At 47.9% G+C, this 17,375-nt stretch overlaps 1 protein-coding gene across 1 annotated transcript; it reads right to left on the bottom strand.

The window, feature by feature from the left end:
• Positions 1 to 11,428: 11,428 nt before the first annotated feature.
• SPMIP9 (sperm microtubule inner protein 9) lies at positions 11,429 to 15,887 on the bottom strand. The gene is made up of 4 exons (XM_059134048.1): positions 15,782 to 15,887; positions 14,952 to 14,988; positions 14,189 to 14,281; positions 11,429 to 11,965 (listed from the first exon to the last, which is right to left on the bottom strand). Exons 2-4 carry the CDS (start codon positions 14,976 to 14,978, stop codon positions 11,537 to 11,539), a joined length of 549 nt encoding a protein of 182 aa, XP_058990031.1. The 5' UTR covers positions 14,979 to 14,988; positions 15,782 to 15,887; the 3' UTR covers positions 11,429 to 11,536.
• Between the last annotated feature and the right edge of the window lie 1,488 nt (positions 15,888 to 17,375).

Below are 17,375 nucleotides of genomic sequence, written 5' to 3'. Positions count from 1 at the left end.
AAAGACTTAGGGGTTCTCTTAATACAGAAGAGAAAATGGCTGTTGGGGGAAATCAGCGAAGCTCAGCCCAAGGAAGAATTTCCTAAAGAACAGCACTGCCACCTCAAGAGTGCTCACACCAGGAGAGGAATGCTGCTTTAAGGTGATCAGATGTTCCCTCAGTCTGTCCTTCTCGCTGGGCCCTGGCCTGTTTCTGTCCCGTGAGCGCACCCAGCCATCTTCTCCATCAGACAGCCTCGTGTTTGCCACTGAGTCTCTCAAGCCGCAGAGCTTCTCCTGTCTATCAGGTCGTGGGGAGGTCTGCGTCAACCACCATGCCAGACATGCTCTTCCACGCTGGCTGAATCCTTTTCTTTTTTCTTTTCATCATGTTTATAACCTTGAGAGCTAGACTGTTGGGTTCCAAATCCGAGCTTAGCCATTCACTTGCTTGTGACTTTTCTGTGCCTCTGTTTTCTCATCTGTAAAACGGGGATAGGAATAGTGCCTGCCCTCCTAGGGTTGTTAAGGGCTTTAGTTATCTTCTGTAAGATAGTTCGTGCAAGCTGTTACATTGTTTTGTCAAGGGTCTCTTCTTATTGATAGGGATGCTTCCCAGGATCCTCTTGCCTGACTATTCCCAGTGGGGAAACCAGCCCCCAGAGCAGCGGTTGACCCTTGTAGGCCCTCGATTTCTCTGGGGAACTGTACACGGCAGTGAGCACAGTGCCCACAGCATGCCTGTGTTTCAGAATGGCCTCAGGAGCTATTTTCCGTGTCACCAGACGGGGCCACGATATGCGACTCCGCACATCTCCTCTGCATCTTCACAGCGCTGAGGTGATTCTGATGTTAGCTGACCATGGACTTGGGCTGTGGGAACCACTGGGTTAGGTCACCTGAAAGTCCCCTCTGATTCTGCACGATATGACCTCAATGTAGAAGTTTTTATTTTAAAGTGAATTCTTTTTTTAAAATATTTTATTTATTTATTTGACGGGGAGAGAGATCACAAGTAGGCAGAGAGGCAGGCAGAGAGAGAGGAGGAACCAGTCTCCCCGCTGAGCAAAGAGCCTGATGCGAGGTTCCATCCCAGGACCCTGGGATCATAACCTGAGCCAAAGGCAGAGGCTTTAACCCACTGAGCCACCCAGGCTCCCCCATAAATACATTTTTGCCAACCAGTAAGGCTGTGCCAATTTCAAGTCCTAAAACAGGGGATGATGGTTGGCTTCTCTGCCCTTCCAACAATATAGTATCAACTTTTAACTTCCCCTAATCTAGTAAGTATAAAGTATAGTAAGTATAAAGTATAAAATGACATCTCTCTGGTTATTTGATTATGAAGTACAGCATCCTTCTATGTGCTTAGAAGCCACATGTATTTCTTTGTCTTTGAACTTTCCATGTCTTTGCCCATTTTTCTTCTCCCCTCCCCCCACCACCCTTTACCGCAAGGCTTTTCAACAGTTCTCTATACTCAGTTCTTCCATTTCTTCTGTCTCATTCTCTCTTGCCAGCCTTCTTCCCTCACCCAGGGTCCTTGCCAGTTCATCCATACCCTCACAGCATCCAGCAGGAATCCTCGGAGGTCTTGCCTCCTGGCCTTGGGGCAGCAGCTGACCCCATGGATCCTATGATGTCTCCCTCCCTCCCTGACACGTCTCTTCACTTGGTTTCCAGAACACCACATTGCTCTGGACTTCCTCCCTCCTCGAAGCTCTTCCCCACCCCCCTGACTTCTCCATCCTGACCTGCTCCAGACCTTGGTCCTTGGACTACGTCCACACCTTGGCAATGATGTCAGGTCTCCTGGTTTTCAATACCACCCATAAGCTCTTAACTGCCAAGTTTCTATCTCCAGCTGGTCCTGACCTCTTCCATGTAGCAAACTGCCTCCTCAAATCTACACTTGGATGTCCTAGAGGCATTTCTAACTTAATGTGGCGGAATCCAAACTGATCTTACCCCAAAACTCATTTCAACTATTATCATCTCCAGTTCAAAGAAAAGCAGCTCACCTTTCCACTTTGCCCAAGTCCAAAACACAGAGTCCTCTTGAGGCTTCTCTTTCTTTCATGTGCCCCCCAGCCAATCTGTTAATAAATTCCGTTGGCTGTCCCTTCAAAGGCATCCCAAAACCAACCACTTATTACCTCCACAGCTGATGCTCTGGTCCCAATGACCAGCACCTCCTGCCTCAATTACCCTAATCCATTTCTCTGCCTCTGCCTTTGTCTCTCTCAGTCTTTCAGTAATCCAGTGGCCAAAGTCTCTCTTTAAACCTAAAAACTGGGGGGCAGGGGGAGGAGGCTGGGTGGGTCAGTTGGTTAAGTGCCTTTGGCTCAGGTCTTGATCTCGGGGTCCTGATGGGAGCCCCACGAGGGGACTCCCTGCTAAGCGGGGAGTCTGTGTCTTCCTCTTTCTCTGAATCTCTCCCCAACTCCCCCTTCTCAAATTTGGAAAAAAAAAACGACAATGACTAAAAATGGGGTTATGTCATCCCTTTCCTCATTACCTCCTCGTGGCTCCCATCCCACGTGAGAGAAGAGACTCAGAGCCTTTGCACCCACTCCCCCATCTGCAGACAATTGTGCGGGAGCCTTTGACTTCCCAGACCTCATTCTGCTGCCCTGACGGCCTCCCAGGTCTGACCCTTCGGGGTCTTTCCTGGTCATTTGGCCCCACTCATCACCGTGAGAAGATTCCTCTCCCCCTCGGGGCTTTGCTCAAATATCACCTTCACAGTGAGACCCGCTCTGACGGGCCACTTAACTTATGCCCTACGGCACAGCTCTCTTGCCCTCCACGCCCCGCCTGCTCTCCTTTTCTCTGTATCACTCATTCTTTTCCAACATATTACATACTTTCCTGGGTTAGTTGATTGTCATTTCCCCCAACTGGTATTGAATCTCCTCATCTTAATATTATGTATGTATGTTTGTTTGTTTGTTGCTACATTCCCATCACTTAGAATTGTGTAGGGCGCATATGTGTTAAACAAATATTTACTGAAAGAGCAAATGATTGAATTAAAAAGTATTTTTTTTTTCTTCTGCATGGTTGGTCTTTTTCTTCTTGGTAGACAAGGAATTCAGATGCTTTTGTCATTTGTATTGCAAATATTTCCCCAGTTTGTTCTTTGCCTTTTGATTTTGTGTATGATAATTTTTCCATGCAGAAATTCTGATTATTATGTAGGCAATGCATTGATTTCTTTAAGTTTATAGTTTCCAGGTTTGGGGTCATACTTAGAGAAGCTCCCTTTTGTACATGTATATATATTTATTGTGATAAATTATACACATAACATAAAATTGACCACTTCACCCATTTTTTAAAGATTTTATTTATTTATTGGACAGAAAGCGAGAACACAAGCAGGGGTTGGCAGAGAGAGGGAGAGGGAGAAGCAGGTTCCCCACTGAGCAGGGAGCCCAATGGCAGGACTCGATCTCAGGACCCTGGGATCAGGACCTGAGCCACCTATGTGTCCCTGTTCCACCCATCTTTTAAAAGATTTTATTTATTTATTTGACAGACAGAGAGATAACAAGTAAGCGGAGAGGTAGACAGAGAGAGAGAGAGAAGGAAGCGGGCTCCTAGCCAGCAGGGAGCCTGATTCGAGGCTAGATCCCAGGACCCTGGGATCATGACGTGAGCCAAAGGCAGAGGCTTTAACCCACTGAGCCATCCAGACGCCCCTCTTTCACCCATTTTTAAGTGTATAATCCAGTAGCAGTAAGTACATTCACTTTGTTGTGCCTCCCACTCCCTCTCCAGCCGTGGGCACCCTTCTACTCTCTGTCTCTGTTTTGAGTACTTGAGGTACTTCACATAAGTAGAATATATATTTATATATTTTAATGTTTGGAAATTAATAAACACATTCTGGCATGGTACTTGGCCCAGACATTCTGGAGATATTTTAACCTGCGCACCTGCTCTGATCTACCCTGGCCCCACACACCCACCCCTCCCACACCCACTCTTAGTTCTGTTGATCGCCTGCAGCAATTTACTGGTGTCTGCCCGAAGACTCGCAAGAATTCCACATCCTCTTCTGCCGCTTCTCAAAGTGTGATCCACGGAGCACCAGCGACCCAACCTCCACGTGAACTGGGTAAAAATACAGATTCTTGGATTTTGCGCCAGACCCTGTGAGCCCCCAACCCCGGCCCCATCCAAACCTGGCGGAGACAAGGAATCAGCATTTTGCCAAGGCGCTCGGATGCAAGGCAGTCTTTCAGAGCTAGTGATCCGTGGTGCATGGCTGCCTGATCTAGAAAAGGCACCGTGCAGTGCGAGCCTGGGGTCCGCCTCCCCACTCAGCCTTAGCTACTTGTCCCCTCTGCGAAATGGGGGTAAGATTTCCTGTGTCACGAGATGAAATGAGATTGCTGGGAGATACCATCTATGGCTGTGTTTTGTCAACTCTGAAGAATATACACATGTGAGGGCTGCCAGCATTATCTTGGAGCCTCCCAATCCTGTTTCTGCAGCCTCAGAATCAGGAATCAGGGCTCCTCCCCAGGCCAAGGAATGACAAAAACATCCCTTCAGGTTGACTTCAGGCTGGGGTGGGGCACGGTGCTGGGGGTGGGGGGGGGTGGGGGCAAATCCACTAGCAAGTGCTGCAAAACAGGTGTCAACTCCTTGTCTTTTATGTGAATAATTAAAAGGTGCACTTTGTTAACCTTAAAGCAATTTTTTTTAATCTACTCATGCACATTCTAGTTTGTACTGTGTGAGATGATCATAATTACCCTGTTTTTACAGATGATAAAATGCAAGGTCTTTATGGAAGTGAGATTTCATGAATGGAAGAAGCCTAGCTCCAAATCCTGTGACATTCAGGAGAATCACCTGAGCCCTCATTCTCTTCAGCTATAAAATGGGGTCAACAGCTGTGTTAACTCCATGTTTGTGGTAGGTTTTTAGTAAGAAAAGGTCTGTGCTGAGCCGGACGCAGGTTGGGACGCCCCATGGGACCAGGAGTCCACACCACAGCCCTTGCTCCAAAGTCTGTGCTTTCTCCCTCATGTTGAGATGTTTCAGGTACCCTAAGAAATGCAAGAGGAGGGGCGCCCGGGTGGCTCAGTTGGTTAAGCAACTACCTTCGACTCAGGTCATGATCCCAGGATCCTGGGATCAAGCCCCACATTGGGTTCCCTGCTCAGTGGGGAGCCTGCTTCTCCCTCTCCCTCCGCTGCTCTGCCTAGTTGTGTCTCTTGTTCTTTCTGCCAAATAAATAAAATCTTTTTAAAAAATTGCAAGAGGAGTGAAGATAGATGGCGTGGCTCCTGGCATGCAGCCATGTTCTGCCCCAGGAATAAACTGGACAAGGAGCTAGGAATCTTCTTCTGAGACTATTACAATGTCCACTGACCAAAGCAGGCTTCTCCTGAATCCACTGATTAAACACAGTTATTGGGGGCACCTGGGTGGCTTAGTCGGTTAAGCAACTACCTTCAACTCAGATTCTGATCCCAGGGTTCTGGGATCGAGTCCCATATGGGGCTCCCTTAGCCTGCTTTTCCCTCTACCTGCCTCTCCCCCTGCTTGTGTTCCCTTGCACGCGCTCTCTCTCTCTCCCTCTTTCTCTCAAATAAATAAATAAAATATCTTAAAAATCTATTTAAATAAATAAATTTAAATTAAATAAATAAACACAGTTATTGCACTAGGCCAGAGTTGGACTGGGAACATACAGGGGGTGGCCCAAACCCAATTTGGAGTTTCCACAGACCGGCAGTCTTCCCAAAGGTGACTCCATCTGGTTAAGAGAAGAATTCAATGGGCAAAGCTGTGGGCCACCTTCAGGAATGTCACTGAGGTAACTTTACCTGACATCACTGGGTACTGAGAGCTTCCCCAGGCGGGCACACACCCTGCAGGGAGCCGGAAGCTGCCTTGGGTAAGAGTGAGGAGAGCTGCTACAGAAAATGCCAGGAGGTCAAGCCTGGGGCCTCCTGATTGCTGGGCTTCCCCTTGGAAAGCCCTTCCTCTGGTACCCCCTTCATTTCTTCAATATTTATTGAGCCTCTACTGTATGCCAGGTTCCAGCAGCAACAAAGATAACTAAGACACACTCTGAGAGAAATAAAACCGGATTCATTTTAAAGACAATAAAAGTGAAAATGAAAACCTTCTAGCAAGAATTGAGCTTCTCTGCCAGGCCGGAGGTGGAGGGTCCGGTAACCCCTACAGCACCCCTCTGAGAGATGTAGGAATGACAGGACCTGGGACTGCCGGGAATGGCAAATTGAGGGACAGGCTGAAAGTCCGGACAGGCTTTGCCAAGGAAACAGGAATTCCGCTGGGAGAAAGCCGAAGAAAGAGTTTTCTAGCGGACAGGAAGAACCAGCAGGTGCACAGGGGCAGACGCGGGCGATGAGTGTGCGCGGGTAGCCGGCTAGGAAGGCCCCGGCCAGCCTGGAAGGGCCCCAGAGCCCGGTTACGCAGGCCATGAGGAATGATGAATCACGTGCTCTCCAATTCCTCTGGGGAGGCGGGACGGGGCAGATATGGGGAGAACCTGCGGGGGGCGCTCCTGGATGCCAACAGAGGAGGCCAGCTGTGGCAGGGACTGGTGGAGGGCACAGCCCGAGAGAGATTTCGGAGGCGGGCTCTCTGGACCTCAGTGGCTCTAGTCCAGACACAGCTCAGGGTCACCTTGAGCCTTTCTGTGGACAGGGTGGACAGCGTCTGGAGGGCGGCGTGTCGGGGTCTCCACTCATTCTCGTGGCTGGAGCCAGTCCTTCCCTGTGCTCTGTCCCAAGAGGCCCAGATCCCAGCTAGCCTTCCTGCTGCATCCCTTGGCTCCCATGGAGCCATGGGACCTGTGTGCCCCATTTCAGATCTTAACCCAGGCCGGTCGCAACCCTTGTAAGTCTGTGATGGGGTCTGTGACCTCCTGAACACCTCGGATTCAGAATCTAGAGGGAGCTCTGAATCTGCGCATATTCTAGTTTGGGCTATTGTCCCCCCCCCCCCCCGCCTCCCCCCAAAGGCATGGTTAATCCAGGAAACTTGGACAGGAGGGAGCAAGCCACCTATCATATGAAAGGGCTGTCCATGATTTATGTAGAACAAAAATGGCATGCAACATTCTAAAAATGACTGAGCCATTGGGGCTAGGATCAGATAAATCTAGGATTCACATTCTGGCTTTGCCATGTGTGGCTTTGGGAGGGTACTTAACTTCCCTGACCCTCTGTTTCTTCATCAGTGTGTGAGGACAAAACGATGTGTGTGATGTATGCCGCAGAGCCCGGCCTCGGGTGAGTGCTCTATAAAGAGTGGGTATTGTTAGGAATGTTTTCACCTCAACTAAATCATTTTGTGGAAATAACTATGATCCACATGACCCAGCGCTGCAAAAAAAAAAAAAAAAAAAAAAAAAAAATGCCATTTGTCAACAAACATTTGAAAAGTAATGAACTTTCACTCACCGACACTCTTGCAGACATCGGGGAAGACATTATGGATCGGTTGGAACAGGTTAAGGGAGAAGGGACTGCACACTAGTAAGAAAGCACTTTACAAGCGATGGAGAGATAAGGATCCTTTGTGAAATTATTCAGACTCGTCAGGGACCAGAGACTAGACGACGCAACGAACAGACTTTCTTTTTCTCCCTGTGTCCCTCCCTGCCCCCCTTCCCTCCTCCCCCCTTCTTCCTTCCTCTTTCCTTCCTTCCTTCTTTTTCTTTCTCACTGAGAGTAGCAAGGATGACGAGGATAGTATAAATTAAGCATCTTATAAATGGCTAGCCTTTCTCCAAAGGGGTGCATCTCTCTTTTTTCCTCTTTTCTTTCCTGCTTTAATGTCTATGATGGGAAATTTCAAACATATGCCAAAGTGGAGTGAGTAGAATAGTGGACTTCTTTGCACCCATCATCAGCTACAGCTTTTATTGTGTCGCTGATCTTATTTTATTTATTCCCTTGTTCTAATAACACTGTTTTTGCTACATCATTTTATTTATTTAGTAAAAATTTTATTTATTTGACAGAGAGAGCACAAGCCGGAGGAGCTGCAGGCAGAGGGAGGAGGAGAAGCAGGCTCCCCCCCTGAGCAGGGAGCCTGATGTAGGACTCGCTCCCAGGACTCTGGGATCATGACCTGAGCCAAAGAGAGATGCTTAACTGACTGAGCCACCCAGGCGCCCCCTGCTACAGCATTTTAAAGTAAATTTCAAACATTATCTCTCCTGTAAATATTTCAAAATGAAGTCTCTCTGACATAACCAAAATGCCATCATAACACCTAAGAAATGATTCCTTAGGGCACCTGGGTGGCTCAGTGGGTTAAAGCCTCTGCCTTCGGCTCAGGTCATGATCCCAGGGTCCTGGGATAGAGGCCCGCATGGGGCTCTCTGCTCAGCTGGGAGCCTGCTTCCTCCTCTCTCTCTGCCTGCCTCTCTGCCTACTTGTGATCTCTGTCTATCAAATAAATAAATAAAATCTTAAAAAAAAAAAAAAAAAGAAATGATTCCTTAATAGTAAAGCTAATGCCTGTTTAGAAAGTGAGTTGGTGGGGCACCTGGGTGGCTCAGTGGGTTAAAGCCTCTGCCTTTGGCTCAGATCATGATCTCAGGGTCCTGGGATTGAGCCCCGCATCCGGCTCTCTGCTCGGTGGGGAGCCTGCTTCCTCCTCTCTCTGCCTGCCTTTCTGCACACTTGTGATCTCTGTCTGTCAAATAAATAAATAAAATCTTTAAAAAAAAAAAAAAAAGAAAGCGAGTTGGTAATACTCATTGAGACTATACCCATACACCTGGACGCAGTAACCTTGCTTTTTTTTCCACCTAATTACAGAAAAAAAGTTTATTCTGTAGCCTAATTTGTAAGAGAAAAATACATAATTGGCAACAACCTGAATGTCTAACAACAGTAATTATGGTACGTTTGTGCAAGGATATTTATAAAGTTCTGAGGTTGAGTGGCAATGTTTACAGTTAGTGCCACAAAGACCAAGCAGGATTTGAAATTACATATTCAGTACGAGATGTGTAACAATGCCTACGAAAGGTCTCCCTGAACACTGACTGTATCTCAGATGCTGTGCGAACAGGGTCGGCTCAAAAGGGAGGACTGTTACTAGTGCTTCTGCTGAGGAGGACATGGTTGATCAGAGACATGAAATAACTTTCTAGAATACCCCTCAGCTGCTGAGATGTAAACTCAGGCATGGGTGAAATCCCACCTTTGTCTGGCTCAGCAGCCCAAAGATCTGACTGTTACCTGGCACCCTGGGCATCAAAAGGTTAACAGTGGCTGTCACTGAGTGGGTTTAGGGGTGATTTCTTTCTCATCTTCACACCTTTCTTTCTTTTTTTTTTTTTTTAAGATTTTTCTTTATTTATTCCACAGACAGAGATCACAAGTAGGCAGAGAGGCAGGCAGAGAGAGAGGGGGGAAGCAGGCTCCCCGCTGAGCAGAGAGCCCCAATGTAGGCTCTATCCCAGGACCCTGGGATAATGACTGGAGCCCAAGACAGAGGCTTAACCCACTGAGCCACCCAGGCGCCCCTCTTCACACCTTTCTTCACTATGCATCATTTGCTACTGAAAGTATTAATTTTATGTTAGGAAAAAAAAAGTTCAAATTACATATTTTAAATCATGTATTTAAAAGTTAAGACAGAACATGTTTGGAACACGTGCTAGATAAAGAGCTAACAGGGCCATGTGAAAAAAATTCCTATAAATTGGTTAGACAAAAGAGAATTCAGGGCCAAAAATGTGACTCAAAAACCCAGTGGCTAATTAGATCAAATAGATCCTATATCTCACTAGTGGCCAAGTAATCGCAGATCGAAGCCGTGATGAGGTACCATTTCCCATTTATGAAATTGGCAAAAACCGAAAAGATTGTTAATATCCATGCGCTGGTGAGGAGATGGGGAGGAGGAAGAGGGCTGTTCTGGTGTTATCTATGAGCACCAAGCATCTACCCCATTTGACCCAGCACTTGGAAGACTCTGACTTACAGAAATAAAAGCATCGCTTGTAAGGGTATATGCTCATGAATTGTTATTGCTGCATAATTTGCAGGAAAGAAATTGGAAAAGCATAACTGCCTCCTCCCAGTAAGGAAATAGTTTCATAAATCAAGATCCATCAGTTCAATGGAAAAGACCAACTGACTCAGAACCTGCATTTTAACAAGATCTCCTAGGGGAGCCTCAGAGTGTAGGGTGATTCCCACGGAAAAAGCCTTTTCATGTGTTGTGGCAAAAATAGAGTCTTCCGTCCGAATAATCCTCTCCTTCTATTCTACAAACTTCTCATTTGTTGCTGTGCCCATGGCTTAAAGGTGAGTTTCCCAGCCTTCCTTGCAGTTTGTTGGGACCAGGTGCTGCGCTCTAGCCAAGAGGACAGGACTGAAAGTGACGAATATCATGTCTGTCTTGCACCCCTAAAAGGGAATCCACCTGTATTCATCTGGGTGTTTCTTGCTTTCTGCTCACAGGAAAATGTTGATAACTGAATGGGTCACTATCTTAGCTTGGACCACCATAACAAAATATCACAGGCCAGTGGGCTTCAACAACTGGAATTTATTTTCTCACAGTTCTGGAGGCTGGAAGTCCATGATCAAGGTCTGGCTGAGGCTGGTCTCTGGTGAGGCTTCTCTTCCTGGCTTGCAGATGGCTGCCTTCCCTGCTGTGTCCTCATTTGGCTGTTCGTGTGTGTGTGTGTGTGTGTGTGTGTGTGTGTGTGTGTGTGTCCACCAATCCTATCAGAACAGAGTCCCACCCTTATGACCTCATTGAACCTTAATTGCCTCCTAAAAGCTCTATCTCCAGATACAGTCACATTGGGGGTCAAGGCTTCAACCTATGAATTTTGGGGAGGGGGGACACAATTTATCTTATGGTAGCTGCCAGGGACACAGAGATGGGAGCCACAGCAGTGGTGCCCCACCCCCCTCGGCTGCCTACCTCCGAACTGGTAGACGGGGAAGAAACTAGGGTGTGGTTCAAGCCACTGCACCCAGGTTCCTTGCTTCCGCAGCTCCAGCAGCTCCCTAACTCACGCATGTGTGGATATGTTGATCAAAGCTCCGCTGAGCAAGAAGGAAAGTATAAAAGGATGCTCTCGAGACGGTTCCTGCTGATTGCTACAGGGTGGGTGTGGTGAGCCAATGAAACACACGAGGGAAGCTCCCCAACAGCATTCGCACAACTTGAGACAACTGTAGGAAATCGCATTGTCCCATTTTGTAAGTAAATGCCTAAAGCAACAAGAATCTTTCCAGCAGGACTCTTCGTTGTCATGAGATATCCCACAAATTCCAGCCTCCCTACACACCAGTGTTCCTCCCTCCCCACTTCCACAACCCCCATCCGCCCCTCCCTTCCGCAGGTGGTGGGAGGGGGTGGATGCTGTCCCAGCGCAGGCCAGGGAACCAGGTAGAACAAGCACGCGCAGTGCTGTCTTTCTAGGGTTTTATTTTCAGCCCTCCTGTCTATTCTCCGAGTGCCGTGCAGGAATTGCCTTGTGAGAGGGAGGATGTCCCTAGGGCCCCTGAGGGCGCTCTCCCCCTTCCTACTGGTAAAATGGCATCAAGGGCCCCCATCGGTTCAAGATAGGGAACTTGACTTTATGGTGATAGGGACATAGGCAGCCAGGCAGTAGAAAGTAGCCCTTGCCCTCCTCAGGTGCAGGCTGGAGCTCGGGCTCCAGGAGGCACGGAAAGCCGGCACTCTGGCGGACCCGGTTAGGGGTACCCCGGGCCAGGTACAGGGCGTGGGAAACGGGGTACACAGAATGGCAGATACTGGTGAACCTGCACTCATCCTCCTCTGTGGCCACTCGGTCCTGGTCCTGCAGGGGGAAGAAGCCGGGCTGTCCCAGGTCTTTGGCGGTCATGTGGGGTCTTCTGAAGGCGGGGTATCCATCCTCTAGCTTGGGTGTAGAGCTGGGGATGGCCCTATAAAATTCTTTCTCCCGGAGTTGGGCATCCAGCTTTGCTTGCTGTGGAAATAAATCACACAGGAATGGATGGCTGAGACAGGGGAAAGGCGAAGATTCCTTGGCCTCATCCAGGACAGAGCACACTTCTCTTTAGTTAAAAAAGTTTAAACTGGTTTTTGAATGGTGGTATGTATGACCCGGGGAAATACTGAAGTGATAGAAGAGGGTTTCTCGTGAAAAGTCTGTCTCTTTCCTGCTTCTCCTTTTCCCTTGGTTCCCATCTCCAGACATATTCACTGAGGTAAGAGCTTTTTCCTATCTTTCTAGACACAGTTTATGTTCGTATAAACATATAATGGAGGGGCACCTGGGTGGCTCAAAAGCCTCTGCCTTTGGCTCAGGTCATGATCTCAGGGTCCTGAGATGGAGCCCTGCATCGGGCTCTCTGCTCAGCGGGGAGCCTGCTTCCCCTTCTCTCTCTCCGCCTGCCTCTCTGCCTACTTGTGATCTCTCTCTCTTTCTGTCAAATAAATAAATAAAATCTTTAAAAAAAAAACATATAATGGAGTTTTATACCCCCTGGCTTGTCCTCAATGAATGCATATTATGACCCCACTCTGCATTTTACTTCCACTAAATACTATATCCCAGAAATTGTTCCTTGTTTGTACAGATTTTCTTTTTATTTTTAGTGGAGCTACCTGGAGACGGGAAAGGATTTCTTTTCTTTTTTTTTTTTTTTTTTTTTTTTTTAAAGATTTTATTTATTTATTTGACAGAAGGAGATCACAAGTAGGCAGAGAGGCAGGCAGAGAGAAAGAGAGGGAAGCAGGCTCCCTGCTGAGCAGAGAGCCCGATGCGGGACTCGATCCCAGGACCCTGGGATCATGACCTGAGCCGAAGGCAGCGGCTTAACCCACTGAGCCACCCAGGCGCCCCGGGAAAGGATTTCTTGAACAAGCCTTTAAAAGGGCAAACGATAAAGGGAAAGACAGCTAATCCGACTATATTAAAGTAAAAGTTTCTATTCGCTGAAAGGGAGGGAAAAGACGAACCACAGCCCGTGACGGGTGTTACCATTTCTATAACTGACAAATGAAACACGTCTAGAGTATCTACAGAACTCCTACAAATTAAGAAGAAAAAAGACAAGCATCCCACTAACAACAGGGACCAAAGACATGACGGACATCTCCCAGAATAATGAATATCCATAAACATATGAAAAGATGCTAAACCAGAGCACAAGAAGATATTATTTCAAACCCACCAAATAAGCCAAACCCACAATAAGCCACCAAATAAGTCTTTCAACACCAAGTTGATGGCAAATTTGGAGAGCCAAAGAAGGAACGGTCCCCCACTCCAGTGACACAGCCACTTTGGCAAGTAACGATATTCCCTGGGACAAGCAATTCCCCTCCTGGGGCGGCAGACTCCTGAACCTTAGGCTGTGGAATCCTCATCGCAACACAGGGCAGTGAGATCACCAGCCCAGTAAAAACCCAGATGTCCAACAGAAGAGGGGACAAGTATATGGTGGCACGTTCATGCAATGTAATAAGACACAGCAGAAAATGAATAGCATACTATAAGTAACATATTACTCAGCAAAAAGCAAAAGCCACAGAAGAGTACAAATAGAACGATCCAGTGTGTAACAGAGCTCAAAAAGGCAAACCTCAACAGTTTATAGGGATATATACCTATAGAGCACAACTGTTTTTAAAAGACACCAAGGGAATGATTAACCTCAAATTCAGAATAGTACCTACCTCTTAAGGGGGAAGAAGGGGGGTGCCCTAGGGTACTTCTAATGTGCTATGTTTTCATTCTGGGGGCTGATAATGGGCACACTGGTGTTTGTTTTGTCAATGCTATTTAAACCGTGAATGTGTATCATTTATACTCTCGTGTTCATGACTTAGGGTTGATGTACGTTTTTTTTTTAAGATTTTATTTATTTGACAGAGAGAGACACAGCAAGAGAGAGAACACAAGCAGGGGAGTGGGAGAGGGAGAAACAGCCTTCCCGCCGAGCAGGACCCTGGGATCATGACAGATACTGAAGGCAGATGCTTAAAGACTGAGCCACCCAGGCACCCCAGGTTGATGTACATTTTAAAAAACATACACACAATGCACGCACATAAAAGATTTCCTCAGCTCTCCCGGTATCAGATACTGTTCTAAAGAAGTGCCCCCAATATCCACACATAATAAAGATAGAATAAAGGTGATTTCCACGGGCCATGGACAGAAGACAAGAGAGTCAGTTCTTACCTCTTGTGGTGTGACTCTGGAGTACTTGTGCTTCCCGTAGGGTTGGTAGTCAACCATGTAGGAGCTCTTGTATGTGTCTAAATCCACAGGGGCCTGGAGGGCAAGGGAGATTCCAAAACAAGAGATCCCATCTTGCCATTCTTCCACCTAAAGGCATTCGACAGCTTCTCATTGCCCATAGGACCCAGACCAACTTTAGAGCCCGGCATTCAGAGCCCCTCATGATCTGGTTTCTACCGACCCTTGCCAGCTCACCCCGCTTGACATCCCTCCATGCCCTCTGCAGCAAACTCCTACACATCCTCTAAAACCCAGCTGAATTTCTTCCCCCCAACAGCTATCCCATCCTTTTATTCCTCAAGTTTGTATTCCTCCAAATTACACGCTTACTCCTCTGCTTTCATAACACATTTTGCCTCCCTTGTTACGGCACTTAGCAGGGGGACTGTAATTGATTGAATGAAGTATACTAGATCAGGACCTAACCTTTGGCATCTCTACAGCCTTGAAGCCCAACACAGGGCTGAGGGTGCCTTATAAATGCATGAATGAAATAAATAAATAATAAATAGTAATAAATAATGAATAATGAACTCCCAGAAAATTGTATATCCTTGCTTTCCTCTTTGCCTATTAACCACCCCCCACACACACACCCCATTCCAGAATGAGGACCAGAGGGACCCCCACAGCACCTGGGCCTGTTTGCTAAAGCTGCTCGACCTTGAGGTGGTCACAAAGGACAGACACCCACAACACTCACCTGTCTGGGGTACACCACACCTGCCATAGCAGACAACCTAGACACAGACAAGCTGGTTAGACCTGCTTCCTCTGACCAGGCCAGGGGAAGCAGCCGTTGTCCCCAAAGCCATGTCAAGCAAGCAAACTGCCCCAGTCCTCTTAGCGCCCCCTGCACGTTACTCAGTCACCCAGGGCTTGAAGGCAGCCGCACGGATCAATGGGCACGTGTGCAGGGATTCTGGGACCAAGGGGCAGGAGCGGGTCCCAGAAGGAATCAGAACTGAGGAGAACAGCAGATTCACCTCTCAAACAAGGTGGGTAGTGTGCTAATAAATCTTTAACAACAGCCTTTTTGAGGCAAATAATCCACAGTGGTTGGTAGCATCTATTGAGCAGACTTGAACTCTCAGGTGCCCCAAACCAGGGATCTGAGCTGCCCTGAGGAAGCAGGCAGCAGGCCTAGGACTTAGTGGCGCCCTGGGTCAGAAGCACAAACCATGTTTTCTAATGGGGTTGGGGTATCCAGGGTGGAAAATTTTATAAGGCTCTGCGTTCCCAGTTAAGCAACAGCAGCAGATACATCCAACCCTGTCCCTCACTCCCTAACCCTGAAGTGCTAGTGGGGAGCCTTACAGTTGGCCCCTGGGGAGCAATCTGAGCTCCCAGTTCTGGGCTGGTCCTCCACTTCATTCCCACGGACCACTGCCCTGAACCTCACTCCATGCCATGTGCTGTGGCCCAGCATGGTGGCTGCCAAACCTCAAATTGTCCCTGTGTCCCCTCCGTTTTGTGCATGGACAGCTCCCCTCCTGGGGCTGGGGGCCGGCTTCAGTGAAAAACAGCACCTACCCCTCTTGCTACCAAGAGGATGACGATGGTCCAGCCCTTCCCACTCCAGGTGCCGCCACTGCATGAAGAGGCGGCTGCTGTGTCCCATTGCCATACCTGTCCTGGAGATGAGCCCTCACCTACGTGACCCAGGCTGCTTTGGTCACAGTCCCTGGTCATTGTGATGGGGTGACTGGCTCACCTCCTGTGTGGCAGTCCCCCGGTCCCTGGCTCACCTCTCATGGCAAGTGGCTGGCGTTCCAGAACATCTGAGCCAACATGAACTCGGGTAGCGGCATTGGAAGGTTTTAGGGAGGTGGGCGCTAGCCAATACTCTACAGAATCAGTTGTTTCCAGGAGAGGGAGGGCAACAGAACCCCACATGGATTTTTTTTTAAAGATTTATTTATTTATTTATTTGACAGACAGAGATCACAAGTAGGCAGAGAGGCAGGCAGAGAGAGAGAGGAGGAAGCAGGCTCCCCACTGAACAGAGAGCCCGATGTGGAGCTTGATCCCAGGACTCTGGGATCATGACCTAAGCCAAAGGCAGAGGCTTTAAACCACAGAGCCACAGGCGCTCCTCCCCAACATGGATTTTGACATCAGACAGTGGGTGACTCGATTCACTGCACGCCACAACCAGCCCCCCCGCCCCTCCCCCACCGTCGCGGGGGTCTTTGTTGCCTGAACGGCTGGCTTGTCCCTCCTCTGTCAGAATTTCACCCTCTTCCACACCTTTGAGGCTAGCTGTGATCCAAAAAATGAAAAATAAAATAAGTGCTGATGAGGATATGGAGAAATTGGAGCCCTCCTGTGCTGCTGATGGGAATGTAAATTGGTGCAGCCACCGTGGAAAACAGTATGGTGGTTGCTCAGAAAATTAAACGTCAACATAGAATTGCCATAGGCTCCTGCAATTCCTCCTTTGAGTGGATGCCCCAGAGAAGTGAAAGCAGGGGTTCGAACACGCGCCTGTGCGACCATGTTCAGAGCAGCAGCATTCACAGTGGCCAAGGGATAGAAACAACCTCAATATTTGTCAGCTGGTGAGTGGATAAACAAAATGTGGTGTTTACATATAATGAAATACTATTCTGTTTTGTGTTTTAAGACTTTATGTATTTGACATAGAGAAAGAGACAGCGAGAGAGGGAACACAAGCAGGGAGAGTGGGAGAGGGAGAAGCAGGCTCCCTGCTGAGCAGGAAGCCCGATACGGGGCTCAATTCCAGGACCCCGGGATCATGACCTGGCCCAAGGCAGACACTTAACCAACTGAGTCACCCAGGTGCCCATTATTCTGTTTTAAAAATAGTTTAAAAGATGTCTAATTCCAGTATGGTTGACATGTGGTGCTAGATTAGTCTCAGGTGGACAATCTACATTTCTCAGCGCTCCTCACTGGCAAGTGCCCTCCTTAATCCCCATCACCTAGGTCCCCCACCCCCCACCTGCCGCCCCTCTGATAATCAGCTGTTTGTTCCCTATTGTTAAAAGTCTGTTTTTTTGGTTTGTCTTTTTTTCTCCTTTGTTCAAATATTATTCAGTTTTAAAAGAAATTTAGCACATGCTACAACATGAAGAAAACTTGCAAACATGGTAAGTAAAATAAA

Source organism: Mustela lutreola, chromosome 9 (genome assembly GCF_030435805.1).
Source record: "Mustela lutreola isolate mMusLut2 chromosome 9, mMusLut2.pri, whole genome shotgun sequence".
Taxonomy (NCBI): Eukaryota; Metazoa; Chordata; class Mammalia; order Carnivora; family Mustelidae; genus Mustela; species Mustela lutreola.
The sequence above is the reverse complement of the archived record's forward strand: the minus strand, read 5'-3'. Positions and strand labels throughout refer to the sequence as shown.